The sequence below is a fragment of the Perissodus microlepis genome, chromosome 10 (genome assembly GCF_051167445.1).
Source record: "Perissodus microlepis isolate ML-2025 ecotype Zambia chromosome 10, ASM5116744v1, whole genome shotgun sequence".
NCBI classification, from domain to species: Eukaryota; Metazoa; Chordata; class Actinopteri; order Cichliformes; family Cichlidae; genus Perissodus; species Perissodus microlepis.
The window spans coordinates 27,934,277-27,951,481 of NC_140470.1; the positions used below are offsets into that span (position 1 = coordinate 27,934,277).

At 41.2% G+C, this 17,205-nt stretch overlaps 1 protein-coding gene across 1 annotated transcript; it reads left to right on the forward strand.

Annotated features, from left to right (window-relative positions):
• Nucleotides 1–519: 519 nt before the first annotated feature.
• Nucleotides 520–16,003, forward strand: rcc1l (RCC1 like). The gene is made up of 12 exons (XM_084940909.1): nt 520–725; nt 1,401–1,686; nt 1,891–2,020; nt 3,153–3,281; nt 6,102–6,168; nt 6,756–6,807; nt 7,136–7,220; nt 7,964–8,145; nt 10,119–10,206; nt 11,865–12,038; nt 14,014–14,099; nt 14,591–16,003. The coding sequence occupies exons 2-12, from the start codon at nt 1,402–1,404 to the stop codon at nt 14,666–14,668; spliced, it is 1,356 nt and encodes a 451-aa protein (XP_084797035.1). The 5' UTR covers nt 520–725; nt 1,401; the 3' UTR covers nt 14,669–16,003.
• Nucleotides 16,004–17,205: the final 1,202 nt, after the last annotated feature.

Sequence of the window (17,205 nt, forward strand, 5' to 3'; positions counted from 1 at the left end):
TTTTGCATCTCATAGTTCTTCTTCTCACCTTTGATTGCATCATTTTCTCTCTTTGCAGTGATTTTGCTTGTATTTGCTTTAACTTCAGTCACATCTGTGCGATTTTTATCATATTGTAATCTTGGTCTTGAATCTTTTCCTCCACTGCTCAAGTCTTATTGAAGTTGTTTTGTGTCTTTCCAGGCTGTTTGATATTGCTTACTTCCATTTGTGGAAACTTGATTGGCTTTCAAAGCACTTCTGACCTATACAAATCTATTTACTCCATTGTTAGGTTTTACGGCTTTAGTTATGTGTTATTTTATAGTCAAAACAATAAATCTTCTAATAAATTATGATTTTTTTTATTGTAGACATAGTTAGGCAGAGTTATATAAGTCTCCAGCTACAGCATTAAAATGATTTACACATATTTCCTTCCATTCTTTAATCTGTTCGCCTCGCTGTAGAGCGCTTTTGGAGCTCCAGGGCAGCAGGCGGCGCTGTTGTTTTATTCTTAAAGGCGAACAGACGTGACGGAAGAGGGTCCTTCTGCATCCTGGGTTGGAGAAAGTTAACCTAAACAAACATGGAATAACGGCCCTGAAACATTTTCCTATAATTTCACCTGGGTCATCATTTCTGTAGATACCGAGTGAGTTTCTCAGCATTACAAAATGCGGCTCTAACTGGAAGAGAAGAGAAATTTACCCCGACTCAGTGGCTGCTGTTGGAACGAACACGAGGTGAAAGTCCCTTCAAATTTAACCTAATTTTAACTACCTTTCCGCAGGGTCAGATGTACAATCTGATAAGATTAATCATAAATGCCTTATTCAAATCCTTATGATCCGTTTTTCAAATCGGGGTTGATTACGAAGACTTAGTATTAACTATTTTTAGTGTAATTTAACCCAAAATGGATGCTCACGAGTCCCTTAGTACGCCTGTTTTAATGTGGGACAGCTAACGTTAAATTGTTAACCAAGGCATAAATTACATTTAATCAAAGCTACTGAAGATCAGGTGCATGCCGAAGTTACTGCTAGGCTTTAGCCTTTTATATAAAAATTTAAAAGTCTCCTAGTATTGTGTGCGTAGATTCATAAAACCACAGAACGCCTAATTTGATAGAAAATGTAAATGAAATGTGGCAGTGTGTTTTCCCCCTACACATTAATATTACATTTTTAAAAAATAATAACACAATTTGATAAAACAAAAATATATTTTTATTGTTCTGTAAAGGCAATTAAAAAATTCTGATATATTTAAATGGAAAAGTAAATAATATTTTTATTTTGAATTAAAGAACAGTTAATGTGGCTTATCATTACAACATTAAATGTCAGTATAGTTGGGTTAAACAACCACATCAACTTCATCTCTATTGTTTTCCCTATCCCTGCCTTTTTCTACAGGATGGCTTTTCCCTATGTGCGACTGTGTCCCCGGCACATGAGAGCAGGCCTTCAAGTCTGTTGGTATGCAACACTCAGCAAAGCATCCAGACCCCAGGAGAAGAGTGGCAGTGATCCGGTCTTCCAGTATGTCGGCCAGCACAAAAAGCCAACCCATAAAGTGTTTGTCTGGGGCTTCAGCTTCACTGGTGCACTTGGCATCCCTACCTTTGTAGTCCCAGACAGCGGCAGGAAGAAGCCCCGCAAATACCAGCTTACTCCTTACCGCCTGGAGACTGCAGAACAGGTAAAATCGGCCGGCAGTATGACAGTTTGAGTCTTATGGGTTGAGCTTCTAAAGATTTATAAGATAGTAATTGTTATTTAAGTGTAACTTCATAAAATATCAGTTAAACTGCTGCTGCCAGTCATACCTATGTCAACAAACCATTTTATATGTCTTAAGAGAGCTTTGTAAAGCTGAACTTGCTTTCTGCTGCTGCTGTTGCAGATCTCCTCTGCTGCCTGTGGTTACGGTTTCACTCTCATCGCGTCTCCATCCAAAGATGTGACCAAATTGTGGGGCATGGGCCTGAACAAAGATTCTCAGTTGGGCTTTCAGCGCACTCAGCACGACCGCCGTAAGACAGAAACTATTTATTTCTTTAAAGATAGGTTGAAGAACATTGGATGTGAAAGAAGAATGGCTATTGGACCCATCAGGTGATGGCGATGCTATACATTGTCTTATATAAATAAGATGACCATCAGTAGCTGGTACGTTACTGTGTAAAGTCTTGTTTGAAGTTTCTTTTTTGGTAAGGATATATGTACAAGACAATACATGTGAACTGTATAGCAAGGAGGGACATAGCTTCTGGGCCTGTAAACTAGAGCCAATGCCAGAGTGCCTTAAACCTGCATTCTTTCTAATGGCCAGCAGGGGGCAACTGCTGTCTGCAAAAAGAAGCGGAGAGACAAGTAAAGAAGTACCCCAGAAATTAGGATAACTTTTACACAACTAAGGTCTGCAGTTAAGACAAATGCTGGAGGTTAAATGTTGGGGTTGTACTGGGTCACATGATCCATATGCTTAGTAGAAACTCTTCTAATCAGAATCAGAATCAGAAAGGGTTTTATTGCCAAATGTTGAGCAGGTTTACAACATTAGGAAATTGCTGTGGTGCCTAGTGCAAACATACTGTCATAAATAACGCTTAAATAGACACGAGAGAGAAAAAAAATGATGAATGAAATGATGATGAATAATGAGTTTGTGGTCTCAATCACTAGTTCCAAGACTTACTGAATAAAGCATGGTGTTCATTTTGTAAATTATGTTTCCCATGAGAGCCACCAAAGACTTTCTGGCTTCAACAGTTTTTCTTCTCATTCACTGAAAGCTGCCAGAAATCAATTGAATGCTCCCACTGATTTCCAAAGAGAGGCTGTCTTGAGCAAGGCAGTTCTGGTATCTAGGGATCTTATGCATAATTGTGACAGGTGGAGCAATTTGGAAAACTAAAGTGGTAACCTGCCATAAACTATATCCATCCTTTATATATCTATAAGGGTATATATCTATCCCATATAGTCTATGGGATAGAGCTGAGGAGTGGTCTTGTTGTGTTAGCACGGGGATATGTTGTGAGTGTGTGTTTCTTCCATGTGTCACATTCCATTTCACAGTGTTTCTCTAACAAGTTTATATTAATATTATTTAAGGAGCATCACTGCTATTTGTTCATGTGTCGTCTCGCCCTGTTCGTGTAGATAAGAGCTACGACTACGTGTTGGAGCCGTCCCCGGTGGCCCTGCCTCTCGTCGAGCCTCTGCAGACCAGAGTGGTTCAGGTTGCATGTGGCCGGGCTCACTCTCTGGTCCTCACTGACCGAGAGGGAGGTAAGAGACGCACACCTTCCGCACCAGCCTAAATCCAAACCCAAAAAAAGCTGCGGAGCATGTCGTCCCCCCCTGTAGAAACCTTTCAGCCACCTGTCACACCATGTGTCCTTTTACATCATCCACCCACCGCCAACCAAAAATGAATCATTATCAGGCAGCTGTTACAGCTCAAGCAGAAAGCTCATTAAGGTCTTCTGGTACATTCAGTAAATTAGCAGACTGATGTTCCAACAACGGTTTTACTTCATTCAGATCCTAATTTGTGAAAAGGCTTTTTGCCACTTTTTGTTGCCAGCCAGAATCATTTCTGTTTTTTAATTTAAATGGGCTTTTATTGTGTTTTGCTAAATTGCAGAGTGCCTTGTTGTGATGTTGTTCTAACTGGTGGTAATTTGCTGGTAAACATTTACTCCCAAGATTTGTGAGGCTAGTTTCTGACAAAAGAAAGATGTGTCACGGCTAACACACAGTGCGATCTACTGCGGTGCGTTGTTTTAAAGAGTACTGCAGCTGATATTTTAGATTTTTCTGACATGAGTATTTATGCAGTTATCCAAATTACTTGTATTTTAAGTGGCCACCAAGTCATAAAAACGGCATGTATAAAATCATCTTGCAGGTTATGTTTCTGCTGTCCTTGATATCGCCTGTATGACCAAAGCCTGGTGCACCTGTTTGCAGAGCATACAAAAAATGTTAAGGTGGCGTTTAATTCTGCAGCTGAAGTTAGCCAGACAGCTGTTCTGTTAAACTCAAACTATCTCTTTTTTAAACCTTAGTTTAAACAACATAGCAGATTGTTGTTGCTACTAAATGTAATCAAAGTATTAAAGTCACTAATCTTACAGCTTTTCATGACATGTACTGCAGAGTCCATTAAAGCTTTTAAAAACAACTTTATCTAAAACACTTAGAGCTTCTCAGGTGTTTCTTATTTATTTGAGAATCAGTTTTTATTGAGGTAGAGTGGGACACATGCAATATATTGTTATATAATATCATGTGTAAAATTAAAAAATGAGTAATTCATTTACACAAAAATGACAAAAATAGGATAATTGAAATGTTTTATAAATGTTAATAAATTAAACAATTAGATTCAAAACAATTTTATTTATATAGTGCCGAATCACATCAACAGTCACCTCACAAGGTGGTTTATGTTGTATAGTAAAAACACTACAATAATACAGAGAAAATCCCAACATTCAGTGTCCCTGTTTGAGCAAGCACTTGGTGACAGTGGGAAGGAAAAACTCCCGTTTAACAGGAAGATGCTTCCGGTAGAACCAGGCTCAGGGAGGGGCGGCCGTCTGCCGTGACTGGTTAGGGGTGAGGGGAGGGAGACGGGACAAAAGATACACTGTGGAAGAGAGCCAGAGATGAATAATAACTGATTAAATTAAACTAGTCTTAATCATTAATACATTATACATGCTTCCCTTAGGCAGCATCATTAGAAGACATAGCATACATTTTCACTGCTATGCCGATGACACCCAGCTCTATCTGTCCATGAAGCCAGATAACACACACCAATTAGTTAAACTGCAGGAATGTCTTAAAGACATAAAGACCTGGATGGCCGCTAACTTTCTGCTTCTTAATTCAGATAAAACTGAGGTTATTGTACTCGGCCCTGAAAATCTTAGAAATATGGTATCTAACCAGATTCATACTCTGGATGGCATTACCTTGGCCTCCAGTAACGCTGTGAGGAACCTTGGAGTCATTTTTGACCAGGACATGTCCTTCAACGCACATATTAAACAAATATGTAAGACTGCTTTCTTCCATTTGCGCAACATCTCTAAAATTAGAAATATCCTGTCTCAGAGTGACGCTGAAAAACTAGTTCATGCATTTATTACTTCCAGGCTGGACTACTGTAATTCATTATTATCAGGATGTCCAAAAAACTCACTGAAAAGCCTTCAGCTAATCCAAAATGCTGCAGCAAGAGTCCTGACAGGGACTAGAAGGAGAGAGCATATTTCTCCTGTTTTGGCTTCCCTTCATTGGCTTCCTGTTAAGTCCAGAATTGAATTCAAAATCCTGCTCCTCACATACAAGGTCTTAAACAATCAGGCCCCATCTTATCTTAATGACCTTGTAGTACCATATCACCCTATTAGAGCACTTCGCTCTCGCTCTGCAGGCCTACTTGTTGTTCCTAGAGTATTTAAAAGTAGAATGGGAGGCAGAGCCTTCAGTTTTCAGGCCCCTCTTCTGTGGAACCAGCTTCCAGTTTGGATTCGGGAGACAGAAACTATCTCTACTTTTAAGATTAGGCTTAAAACTTTCCTTTTTGCTAAAGCATATAGTTAGGGCTGGACCAGGTGACCCTGAATCCTCCCTTAGTTATGCTGCAATAGACGTAGGCTGCCGGGGGATTCCCATGATGCATTGAGTTTTTCCTTTCCAGTCACCTTTCTCACTCACTATGTATTAATAGACCTCTCTGCATTGAATCATATCTGTTATTAACCTCTGTCTCTCTTCCACAGCATGTCTTTTATCCTGTCTTCCTTCTATCACCCCAACCGGTCGCAGCAGATGGCCGCCCCTCCCTGAGCCTGGTTCTGCCGGAGGTTTCTTCCTGTTAAAAGGGAGTTTTTCCTCCCCACTGTCGCCAAAGTGCTTGCTCATAGGGGGTCATATGATTGTTGGGTTTTTCTCTGTATCTATGAAGCGCCTTGAGGCGACTTTTGTTGTGATTTGGCGCTATATAAATAAAATTGAATTGAATTAATATGACTTTACACAATGCGTTCTCACACCCTCACACTCCTCTCTCTGTTCTGTCCTTTTCTCTAGTTTTCAGTATGGGTAACAACGCCTATGGCCAGTGTGGAAGGCGGATAGTTGAAGATGAAGTCTACAGGTGTGTCTTTCTGCATTCTGCTGTTGGTGAAATACACCAGCAATTTTCTGATGTCACAGAGAAACCAGCAGGTTTTGGCGATTTCATCTGGAGGCGTCTTTGGTCTCCATTGAAGCTTTTATTTTGGAAATCATATGAGACCACCTTTTCGATTGAAGCCTATCCCAGGTGTCACAGGACGAGAGGCTGTTTATCCTGCACAGGTCTCCAGTCTATAGCAGGGCTAACACAGGAAGACAGACAATCATTCAGACTCACATTCACACCTATGGCTAATTTAGAATCAGTCGGTAACAGTACATGCATGGAGGAGCCACACAGGCCCGGGGAGGGCATGTAGGCTCCCCACATTAACCTGATAGCTTTTTCTGCTATAGCTGTGACTTCTTCTTTAAATATAGTTTTCAAATGTATGTAGAAAACTGAAAATGTCACCTTGGGCTGTGACCCTCGCTTTGGAAATCGCTGCTCTAACTATCGAAAACTCCCTTGGCTCTTTGGCTTGGTTACACATGATGGCGATCTCCTGGAGGCACTGCTATGCTTGGTTGATGAATCGGTCATTTCTCTTTCTTGCGTTTCAACAGTGGCAGTCACATCATTCACAAGATAGAGGGCTTCAGCAGCAGGGTCATCCAGGTGAGTGCAGGCTGTGTCTGAGCAGTGATGACAGACGGTTTTTCTGTCTCATTTCCCTCCCTTTCCAAACATTTGGTTGCTTTACATCCTGTCCAGATCCAGATTATTTTAAGCATGCTAACACCTGCCCAGTACGCGTATTAAAATGTCATTTGGTGCTGTTGCTACACTAATCACCTCCTCTCAGAAGTCCATTCATTAAATTTCTCTTTTTTTTTCCATGAGGTTGTTACTTGAATCTTATCTTTCCTGATGGATTAATTGAGCATTTGGCTTAATGTGACACCAACCACTGTGAAGTTAATGTGTGTTTTATTACTTTTTACAGGTGGCATGTGGGCAGGACCACAGCCTTTTCCTCACAGAGACAGGAAAGGTGTTCGCCTGTGGATGGGGTGCAGATGGACAGACGGGTCAGTGCGCGTCGCATGTCATGAAACTCGGCATCCACTAACCTTGAACACCAAAAAATATAAAGAGAAAAAAGTGATCTTTACTACAGTGGACATTTCTGTTTCAGTAGAGTTGCTTTTAACATATAACATTAACAGCGATGTGTTCATACACATACATTCAAGCTGAATAGCAGAAAAATGAACAGTTTAGTATAGCAAAACAAAATTATTGCCAAGTTTCTCTTTTTCTTGGGGGGGGGGGGTATACCACTGATAATGATACCAATGCTAGCTGGTATGCAGTTATCTGCTTTTTAGGCACTTCAGGTAAAACCTGCTGGAGCCAACTTCAATCTCTGATTGTTTTTGAAGTTTTAGAGTTATAATTGGCCCCTGCCGTTTTGTTTCTAGGGAGCCAGAAAAGCCCTCACGTGGTTGAAAGGGTGGAACGTCAAGTTACCTGCTAATGATAGCCAGCTTATGACATTGGCTGATTAACAAGCTGCATCCATAAAAGTACAAGTGGCTACTTAAAGCTAAATAACAGGCTAACAAAGCAGAATTAAGTTCACCAAAACTGAAGCACAGACTTACTGGATGATTTGTACCACCTAGCCAGCCTCTAGTAGCCATCAGATGAACTCCACGTTGGCATTGATTTTAAGCCCTGGTTGCTGCTAAATAAAGACTTTTATTTGTAAGATTTTCACTTTTAATAATTTTCTGGAGACATTTGCTGACTGCAGCATCTCATATTCCAGGGCTGGGGCACCACAACATCAGTTCCAGTCCGGTGGAGGTGGGAGGAGATCTAGCCGGGGTGGAAGTGCAGCAGATCAGTACATATGGGGACTGCAGCCTGGCTGTTTCCAAAGATGGGCAGCTGTATGGATGGGGCAACTCTGAATACAGGCAGCTGGCCTTTGTCACACAGGCTACACAGGTGAGGGGAACTGATGGTGCCTGAACAGGGCCCGCTCATGTGGCTGGTTGAAGCCTCTGCCTGGTTCCATTTCCACCTGTCACTCATCTGTCCACACCGTCAGAGCGAAGCAGCTCACTTTACTGTAGCCACTATTTTTTTCTTTCTTTTTTTACATTTTTTAGAACTGATTTCTTAGAACTGAACTGTCCTGTTGAGCACTGCGGGTGATCAGGATTCATAGAGTCCAGTAAAAAGGAAAAAGTTCACAGTGTGATGAATTATATCCTGTAGACTTCAAATCAAACAATCATCAGATGAAAGCCTAAAAAGTTCAACAGTGCCAGAAATGACGTTATTAGATCCCCTAAACTATGAAAACATTGGCATAGAGGAGTCTGACTACACGAGACGGGCAGAGATTGACGTGACTTTAATGTACAAACTGGTCTGTGATTTGTCTGTGGGTCTGTCCCCACACATGCTCTTTCTGGCTGTTCCAAGTTGAGCTTAAATCCAAAGATGATCATGCTTTTGCCATTAGATGATGGTTGTCTTACAAAAAAACTTGCAGAATTAAGCTTTATCTCCTTTTATCGCTACTAAAGACACATTTTTATAGATTTTTGTTCAGTTTTCTTGTGTGTTTTTTCTCTGATAAATTGCTTCATAGCTTTTTTTTTTCTTTTACTACTATTCACTCGCTGGGCCCACGTCCTCATTTGAGGTTTGACAGTGTTTTAGTGGATAAAGGTCACGAATTTAGCTGCGGTTTGGTGGAAGGCCTTGAATGGGACTGGCAGCGACTCCCTGGCCTTGCAGATCCCCATTTACTAAAAATAAGTGAAGAAGTTAAAGAATTAAAAAGGGGAGGGAGGGTGAGGCATGTAAACAAGAACAAACACCTTGTAGAACTGGGGGAATATATATAGATGAGAACCGGACGGAGCGTGTTTGGAGGTGTGGTTCCGCTCCTGAAATTCAGATACTTTTTCTCCATTAACTATGCTGACGATTAACTTTTACCTTTCATTTATTGAGTGTCTCTTCTGCATGTCTTATCCTGATCTAACGTCTGGCTTTCTGTTTTGAATTTAGTAATCTGCTTTTGTTTGCTGTTAAAACACTTTGTAAACCTGCATTTTTAAAGATGCTGGACAAATAACTTTAAAACTTTGGTGTGTCACAAAGACTGAATTAATGTGCATTAATGTGAAGCTAAGCAGTTAACTAATTGCATTACATTACGTTGTACTATGAAGCTGTTTTTCCATCAGCTGTTGAGCCCATCAGCTCTGAACTTTCCTGGATGTTCCCCAAAGAGCCTCGAGTGAGAACGCAACTTTCCAACGCAGTTAAATTGGACATTAAACGTCCTTTAACTTGCCATCTTCTTAGCACACAGTCTGACAGATGTCAGATTAAGCCCATGTGAGAATACAGCAGGTTGTCTGGTGTATTACCGGCTGGAGAACGATTCTGAGTCCTCCCTCCTGCACATTTTACACATGAAGCACTCTTTTCTAAATCGCAGGAAGTAATTTCAGTAGAGAGAGGACTCTGACGCAGGCTGTCTTGTCTTCTGCCTGTAAGAAATGTCAGCCTTACGCACAGTCTCCACTTGATTCTCAAAGCGTCGTCCAAAGTTGAGTATTTATGTGTAAATGCTACCTTTACTGCATGCTGCAGTTTGAATGCAGAACTTTTGCCTGTAACTGAAACTGTTTTTAGTCCTTAGCACTAAAGTGCAGATGTCTAATCTCTTAGTAAATGATTTCAGGAACATATTTTCAATCAGATGTATAAAATTAGGACCAAAAGGAACTTGTAGAAGTTGACTTATTGCCTTTAATGATTTGTTCATAATTCTTGGATGAGGCCAAGGCTTTGGAGGAAAAGACAGAAAGCACGTTGCAGAGAGACCAAACTCAACGTTTACTCGATTATTCATATAGATATATCTATTATTCATTTTTCTTTTGTTTATTTTTCAGATGAACTCTCCTCGTCATCTCCCTCTGAAAGGCTGCGGAAAGGTGGTTCAGGCAGCGTGTGGAGGCACACAGGTGGCCATACTCAACGGTCAGTTCACACAATCAAACAGAAAAAATAACAAAAGCGGACGATTTGTGTTGGAAAAGTTTCCTTTACATTGTCTGGCTTGTAGGATTAAAAATGCATTTTCTAATTTGAGTCTTCAGTTTGAGTCTAGAGCAGTCGCTCCACACGTGGCCTCTCGGTGGCATCGCTCAGCACAGTTTTGGATGTCTGGCTTCCAGTTTGATTCCTATCATGTCTGGCTTGTTTGTTCATTTACCTTTTTGACGTGGTGGCAGACTGTGACTAACTGTTTCAGGTAAACATCAGTGTACCGTGCTAAAACTGAGCTTTTACTCATCCTTGGAGCGGTGGGTGGTTTGTTTCCGTCAGTGTTGAGTCAACCGGCAGGCTGATTTCCAATAAATTCATCCTGACTGAGTGACACATTTCTGGTCCTATTTTTAGACATTTTTGGGGAAAAGTAGCTTCCTTCCACTTTTACTCGATCAAACTTGCACATTACATGTTAGATATAACACTCTTCGTTATTGGTGATTATGAATGCAGAATGAAAGCTATATAAAACCTTCAGCTGTACATAAGTGATGATACTTTTACACGGGATCAGTATTACCCTAGGACCTCTAATCATGTGTAATAATTGTGCAGGTTGTTTGTGCTGCCATTTTTTGCCTTACATATTACTCCCAGTAAAGCGGTCCTATGATCGTATTAGCTGTTTAGTCCATTTTCCCATCTTCTATACTCCTGAATAAAAAATAATGAGGCTGTGTTGAATATTAGGTTATAAAACTATAAAGTCTTGAAGCATTTTGGGTGAACATTCAGGGGGGTCAAAAGGTAAGATTCCTCTAGCCCGAGGGCACAGATGACATGTACGTTTCATTTAGTCTTTGGTGACTTTTAACATTTATCATGTGGCAGCTTTATAAAATGATAGTTAGGGTTTATGTGAATAAAGGCAGCTCTTATTTAAAAATGTTTAGTATCAGTGTTCACTGCTGCAATACTACTGATAATAACCAGCCTGCTGTCTTCATCAGTCATGTTTTTGGTTCGTTGCTGTTGAGAAGAATCTGTTGCTATCTGTACCATTTCAGCCCTGCACACAGGACAGTAATCCTAACAGTGACCCGCTGTCGGTGGGATGTCAGTAAATTCAAATAAAGTGGATACATTTATAATAAATGATAAAAAACAGACATTGGGTGGTTGGGTGTGAACTTCCTGGACTTTCTAGTCAAATAATATTTTTGCTGTATAGAAGAGAGTACTGGGTCAGCTACACATTACGTCTGCAGGATCTCCTCGATCATGGAGACCTATGCCATGAAGCTCTCGGTGACAGTTTTTGTGCTGATGTTAATGCCAGAGGTGGTTTGGACCTCTGCAGCAAAGCGTTGGAGACTTTTACGCACTCTGTGCTTCAGCACTCAGTGACCTCGCTCTGTAACTATGTTGCTAATTTGTGATAATGCCGCTTATGGACTGAGGACCAGGAGGGAAGAAACTCCAAAGACTGAACTGTAACAGTTACAGGACTACGCTTGAATTCAGAGAGCTCTTTAGAACGAGCCGTTCTGTCAGATAGTTGTAAAAGAACGGCTCGTAGTTTTGTGATATGTGTAGCTTTTTCTTCTTGTCGAGCTCTAAAGTCCGGTATTTGTGTGTCTTTCCAGACAAAGGAGAGGTGTTTGTGTGGGGCTATGGTATCCTTGGAAAAGGCCCCAAACTGTCAGAGTCTTCGACCCCAGAGATGATTCCCCCGACACTGTTTGGACGGTCTGAGTTTAACCCCTCAGGTGTTGTCTCCAGGATCAGGTGTGGCCTCAGCCATTTTGCTGCAGTGACAGGTATGAGCACAGAAAAGACACAAACTCTCCACGTCAAATCAGCATCACATCCTGACCTGCACAGTGATGCTTCTTTACAATATTCCTGCTTTATTGCTCAGATTTCTGCTTTTTTTTTTTTTTTTTGAGCCTGGATAAGAAATGGAAGAATAAAACTCGCAGTGCAGTCGTTGCAGTCTCAGGTGCTTAAAAAGAGGCAGACGTGCCCGCTGGGGGAACAGTTTATCGCTGAGTCAGGTGATGTAGTGTGTTTATGGCGCTGAAATGAAAAGGTCTGTCTCGTCTTGTTTTTGTCGCTGAAACACTGGACTGGAAACATCTTTTGTCAGGTTTTATTAGTCCGAGGCTGAGGCTGTAACCAGCCAGGCACTAAAACTTCAGACTGAGTTTTGTGGAGTTTAGTGAGTAAAAGGGTAACTTGATTGATTTTTAAAAAGTTATTGTAGGGAGGACCAACTGCATGTGTGAAAAGAGACGTTAAGACTCCAGACGGAGCTGCGTAAAGCTGAGTGAATAAATCTAATGAATCAAAGAGGTGAGGCCACCAGCCTGAGATTTCTGAATACGCTGCACTGATCTGACCATTGTCAGCCTGACCTTTATGACTGCACTGCTGTGTCAGAAAGGTGCTCTCTTAATCCAGAACGAAGTCTTTAACACCAGAAGAACAAGCACAGTGGCTCAGTGGTTAGCCGCTCCCTCAGAGCATAAAGGTCCTGTGTTTGATTCCACAGAGAAAAGCCCGGGGTGGTAGTTTGATCTTAAGTGTGTATATAAAAAACACTGTTAAACTGTAACATAGGGAGGGACTAACAGTAAGTAGGTCTTGATACGTATTAACTTCTACCTACTCTCTTTTGGTCTTGAAACATTTTTTTTTACCATCCATCCCCGACAGACCAAAACAAGCAGTATAACAATACAGCTCATCAGCACGACTCTTTAGGCTCACACTTTAGGAAACATATGAAGCACTGGGAGCTCATTAGCCAGACTTTGCTTCATAACTGAAGCACAGAAATTTTCCCTTAATTTACAGAAACTGTAAACAAAGCAGAAAAGTTTAAATAGTGAAGAAAAACAGGAAGATTTCTTTCTTTTTTCCTTTTAATTGAATACTGCCAATAAAAGATGATCAGTGTGTTACTGACTTCCTTTGGTGTATTAGAGGCTACAGGTGACGTCTTCCTCTTCTGGAGTTTTCACAAACCATCCAGAGGTCTGAATGGTTTGGATAAATTCTCCAAAACTGACCGAAGTGCTCACTAAGAACTAGTGACTGCCTTTTAATTAATTCAGGACCTGTTACGCTCTGATTTCAGCTCTACCTTTTTATTCTTGTACATATCTGAGTTCGTATTAATCCTTGGTGCTTCAGTTCATCTTCTGGTTCAAACATGCTGATCGGATGCATTTGAAGAGTAGGTGGAAAGAGCCTGAACTGTGTAGCTGAGACGAGCACATTCAGGGTGTCCACGGTTCATTAGCTGAAGTTGAATATCAAGGATATGTTTGGGAGTTGTGTTATTTTAAGTGACAAACCTCTTTCTCATCTGTGGATATTGTGTCATCGGTGGCTTGTGTGTAACCTTTTAATGTCGTTTTTCTATCTTGAAGCATTGGCAATGCAGATATCGTTGGTGTTCGTGTTTATGTCTTCGTTGCATTTGCTGCTATGTTGCTGGGTTTTTGTTTGTTTTTGTTTTTTCTACTGGGAAGCAATGCAGGAATCTGCATCATCAACCGTGTGCACAAAGTCTATTTTTTCTTAATCTATATTCTATTTTATTTGGTATGTCTTTATTATTGTACAGTACTTTGGTCAACAACTGTTGTTTTTAAAAGTGCTATATAAATGAATAAACTTGAAACTTGTTGTTATTACATTACTGCTCCATGCTTCATCCTTCTAATCTGTGGTCACAGCTTACTGATATTTATTTTATTATTATTTATTTAAATGTCTGCTTTTCAGATCGGGGTGAGCTCTTCGTGTGGGGGAAGAATGTGAGGGGTTGTTTGGGCATCGGGAAGAAAGACGACCAGTACTTCCCGTGGCGGGTAAGACACTGATTCAGTATTAGTCATCTAAACAAAGAGAAAACCATGCAGCTGAGCGTCTATTTTTGACCCACTTCTTCTTCCTTTGGATCAAAATAAAGGCTTTTCCATATACTTGTGTCATCTGTATTCTGGGGAAAATTTTGTGTGCTTTAAGTAGAGAAAAGTACGGTTGTCTGTGTGTGAAGGTGTTATAACATATTCGCTACCTGTATGTGCCCTGTTGAGATTTTCAATTTAAGTCTGCAGACTTCTATCAGCACGTCCTCTCAAGACTTTTTAACAGGATTTGGAGGTGTAGAGCTCACACTTCTTGTCAGTGTTGCACATTGTGAAATCCTGGGTCACGTACAAAAGAAAGAACATAAATAAACCCTCTGCCCTCGCTGTATGTGCAGTAAAAGCACAGAAACTGCACGTCTTCCTTCCTTACTTCCTTCCATTTTATGTTGTTGTTGACTTCCTTCTTGTGGGTTCTTTTTCCACCTCAGGTGACTGTACCAGGCCAAGTGGTGGATGTAGCGTGTGGCGTTGACCACATGGTGGCGCTGGCAAAGTCCCTCCTGTGAGCCTCCTGTCCTCACCAGCGGTGGATTAAGCCTGGATGTTTGGGCCGAGGCCTCCCGCTGACCCTCGGCTGCCCCGGAGAGCCGACTGGAGGCTCGGTCTGGAGCCACGAAGCCAGCTGCTCTCCACAGGCGGTGGACCCGGTCACGCGCTGACGTCAGTGGAGGGCAGAGCGGATAATTGTGCAGCAAACTTCCACTGACACTGCTCACTTTATTCTTTATTCTTAAGGTCATGTGGGAAAGACATCCAAGCCTCATTTTATCACAACTAGAGCTCAAACGAGTCGTCAGTTAATTGATTTTTCAGTGACTCTGTGACGCTGTGGTGGGAAAAACGGTGAATCTTTCTGTGAAAATTTGCTGTTTTTAAGAATACACTGAACATATTTGGCTTCTGGACAAAATGAGACATTGGATGTGGTCACTGTGGACTAAAAACTGAACTTTTATAGACTAAACAGCTCTTCTGCACACAGAGTGATTATAAAAATAAACTTTAGCTGCAGATGTATTCCTATTATTTTGTCCCTGTCCCTCTCACCAGCTTAAGATGCAGAAACAAAAAAGCTGTTAACACAACCATCTTCGATGTGGTTCTAACTTTAATTTTCTCTCACGTGTGACTCATTTGCTGCCACACTGGAGAAACGAGGAAAAATGTGGCCGGTGAAGCGCGCCATCGACAGACTCATACGGTTTGGGTTTATTTCAAACATTATGCAGGAGCGCTTTAAATCTCTGCGGCACGATAAAATATTTGTAAAACACTGCAGCTGTTGAAAAGCCAATGACAGCAAAACAATCCACAGAAATTATTATCTCCCTGCCAACTGCAAATAGAGGTGAAGGCACTCAGCCCGAGGGAGAAAACGGGTTTCGAGGAATCAATTTTACAACCCGAGCTCTCGTGTCATCGGTCGCGCCCGCACGTTCTGCATACACGAGCAGCGAAAAGCTACAGAAACTACAATCGTGTCGCGCTGACAGGGTGAGAGGATGCTGATTGTAGGAGTGTTGGGGCTGAAAAGTGGCTGCTGATGGCTGTAAAATGAAACAAGAGGAACAATTTGCTTAGTTGTTTATGTTGTCTGCTTTTCCCGTGAAAATCACTGAATGGCAAAGAAGCGATTGGCTTTTTATATCCTAAATCAAAATAAATTCATTTTTAAATAAATAAATGTACACATCAGTTTTTTGTTGATGTATTAGACTTAAAAAAAACTCTTCATTTCTGTTAACTTCTATGCAAGTTTCTTCATAAAAATTCATATTTTTCTCATATATGAAATGTTACAGTGGTGGCTGCTCATAATAAAAGGCCAGAGTTTTAAATGATGCAGTCTGCATATGTGTAGAGCTTTCCTGGGAGCTTTTTTCCTATTCTTAGAGGTCGTGGAGAGGCAGCGTTGTCATGTGGTTTATGGTTTGACCCTTCTTGACCACTGGGGCCTTTCTGTGTAGAGTTTGCGTGTTCTTCCTGTCCTTGTGTGTGTTTCCTCTTGCAGACCGAACGCATGCTTCTTAGGACAATTGGCGATTCTAAAATTGACCAAAGTGTGGACGTGAGAGTAAGCGGTTGTCTTTTTGTTAGCCCTGTCTTTGTAAAAGGCTGGCAACCTGTTCAGGAAGCACCCCACCTCGTGTGTGACAGTTTTATTTGTATTTGCCTCGCCTCTGTCAGTCTGCCTCAGGGTGGCTGTGGCTACAATGTAGCTGCCATCACCAGTGTGTGAATGTGTGTGTGAATGGGTGGATGACTGGATGTGTAAAGCGCTTTGGGGTCCTTAGGGACTAGTAAAGCGCTATACAAATACAGGCCATTTATTTATATTGCGCCAAATCACAAGTAACAGTCACCTTAAGGCAGTTTATATTGTAAGGTAAAGACCCTACAATAATACAGTGGAAACTCCAACAATCATATGACCCCTCCCTATGAGCAAGCGCTTTGACGACAGTGGGAAGGAAAAACTCCCTTTTTAATATGAAGAAACCTCCAGCAGAACCAGCCCTGGGGAATGGCAGCAGTCCGCCACAACCAGTTGGGGACAATGGGAGGAAGACATACAGCTGCTGCTGGGTAAATAATTCTGCATTAAAACCTATTTTGAGCCACTACAGAGTGGCTGTTGCTGCATTTATACTTTTAATTATAATGGCTACATTGCTCTGCAATTTTGCTGCCTAAAGTTGGCAGACGAGTTCCTGTTTTTGAGTTTATCCATCCTTTTTTGGACTCTACTGAATGGATGCAATGTGTGGTTACATTTTTAGGAAGGTGCACGTCAGATGAAGTATCAGTTACGATAAGCCTAAATTTAAAGAAACAAATCCTGTTTGAGATTTGTGACACCAGTGCACTGCATGTCTTCCTTCACTACATCCACAAATCTTCTCTGACTTCCTCTTTTCCTCCTGCCTGGAAGTTTCATCATCAAGGCACTAGTCACAAATTGGATGCACTCACAACCTGCTCCTGAAACACATATACACTTTTCAACATGTATGCAGTCTCCCCCATTTAACAATTCATCTAT

Excerpts from the sequence above, each read along its gene's own strand:
- rcc1l (XM_084940909.1), top strand. The coding sequence starts at position 1,402 with ATGGCTTTTCCCTATGTGCGACTGTGTCCCCGGCACATGAGAGCAGGC. Across the intron at positions 2,021-3,152 it reads GCGCACTCAGCACGACCGCC|ATAAGAGCTACGACTACGTG; the intron begins GTAAGACAGAAA and ends CTGTTCGTGTAG. Across the intron at positions 14,100-14,590 it reads ACCAGTACTTCCCGTGGCGG|GTGACTGTACCAGGCCAAGT; the intron begins GTAAGACACTGA and ends TTTCCACCTCAG.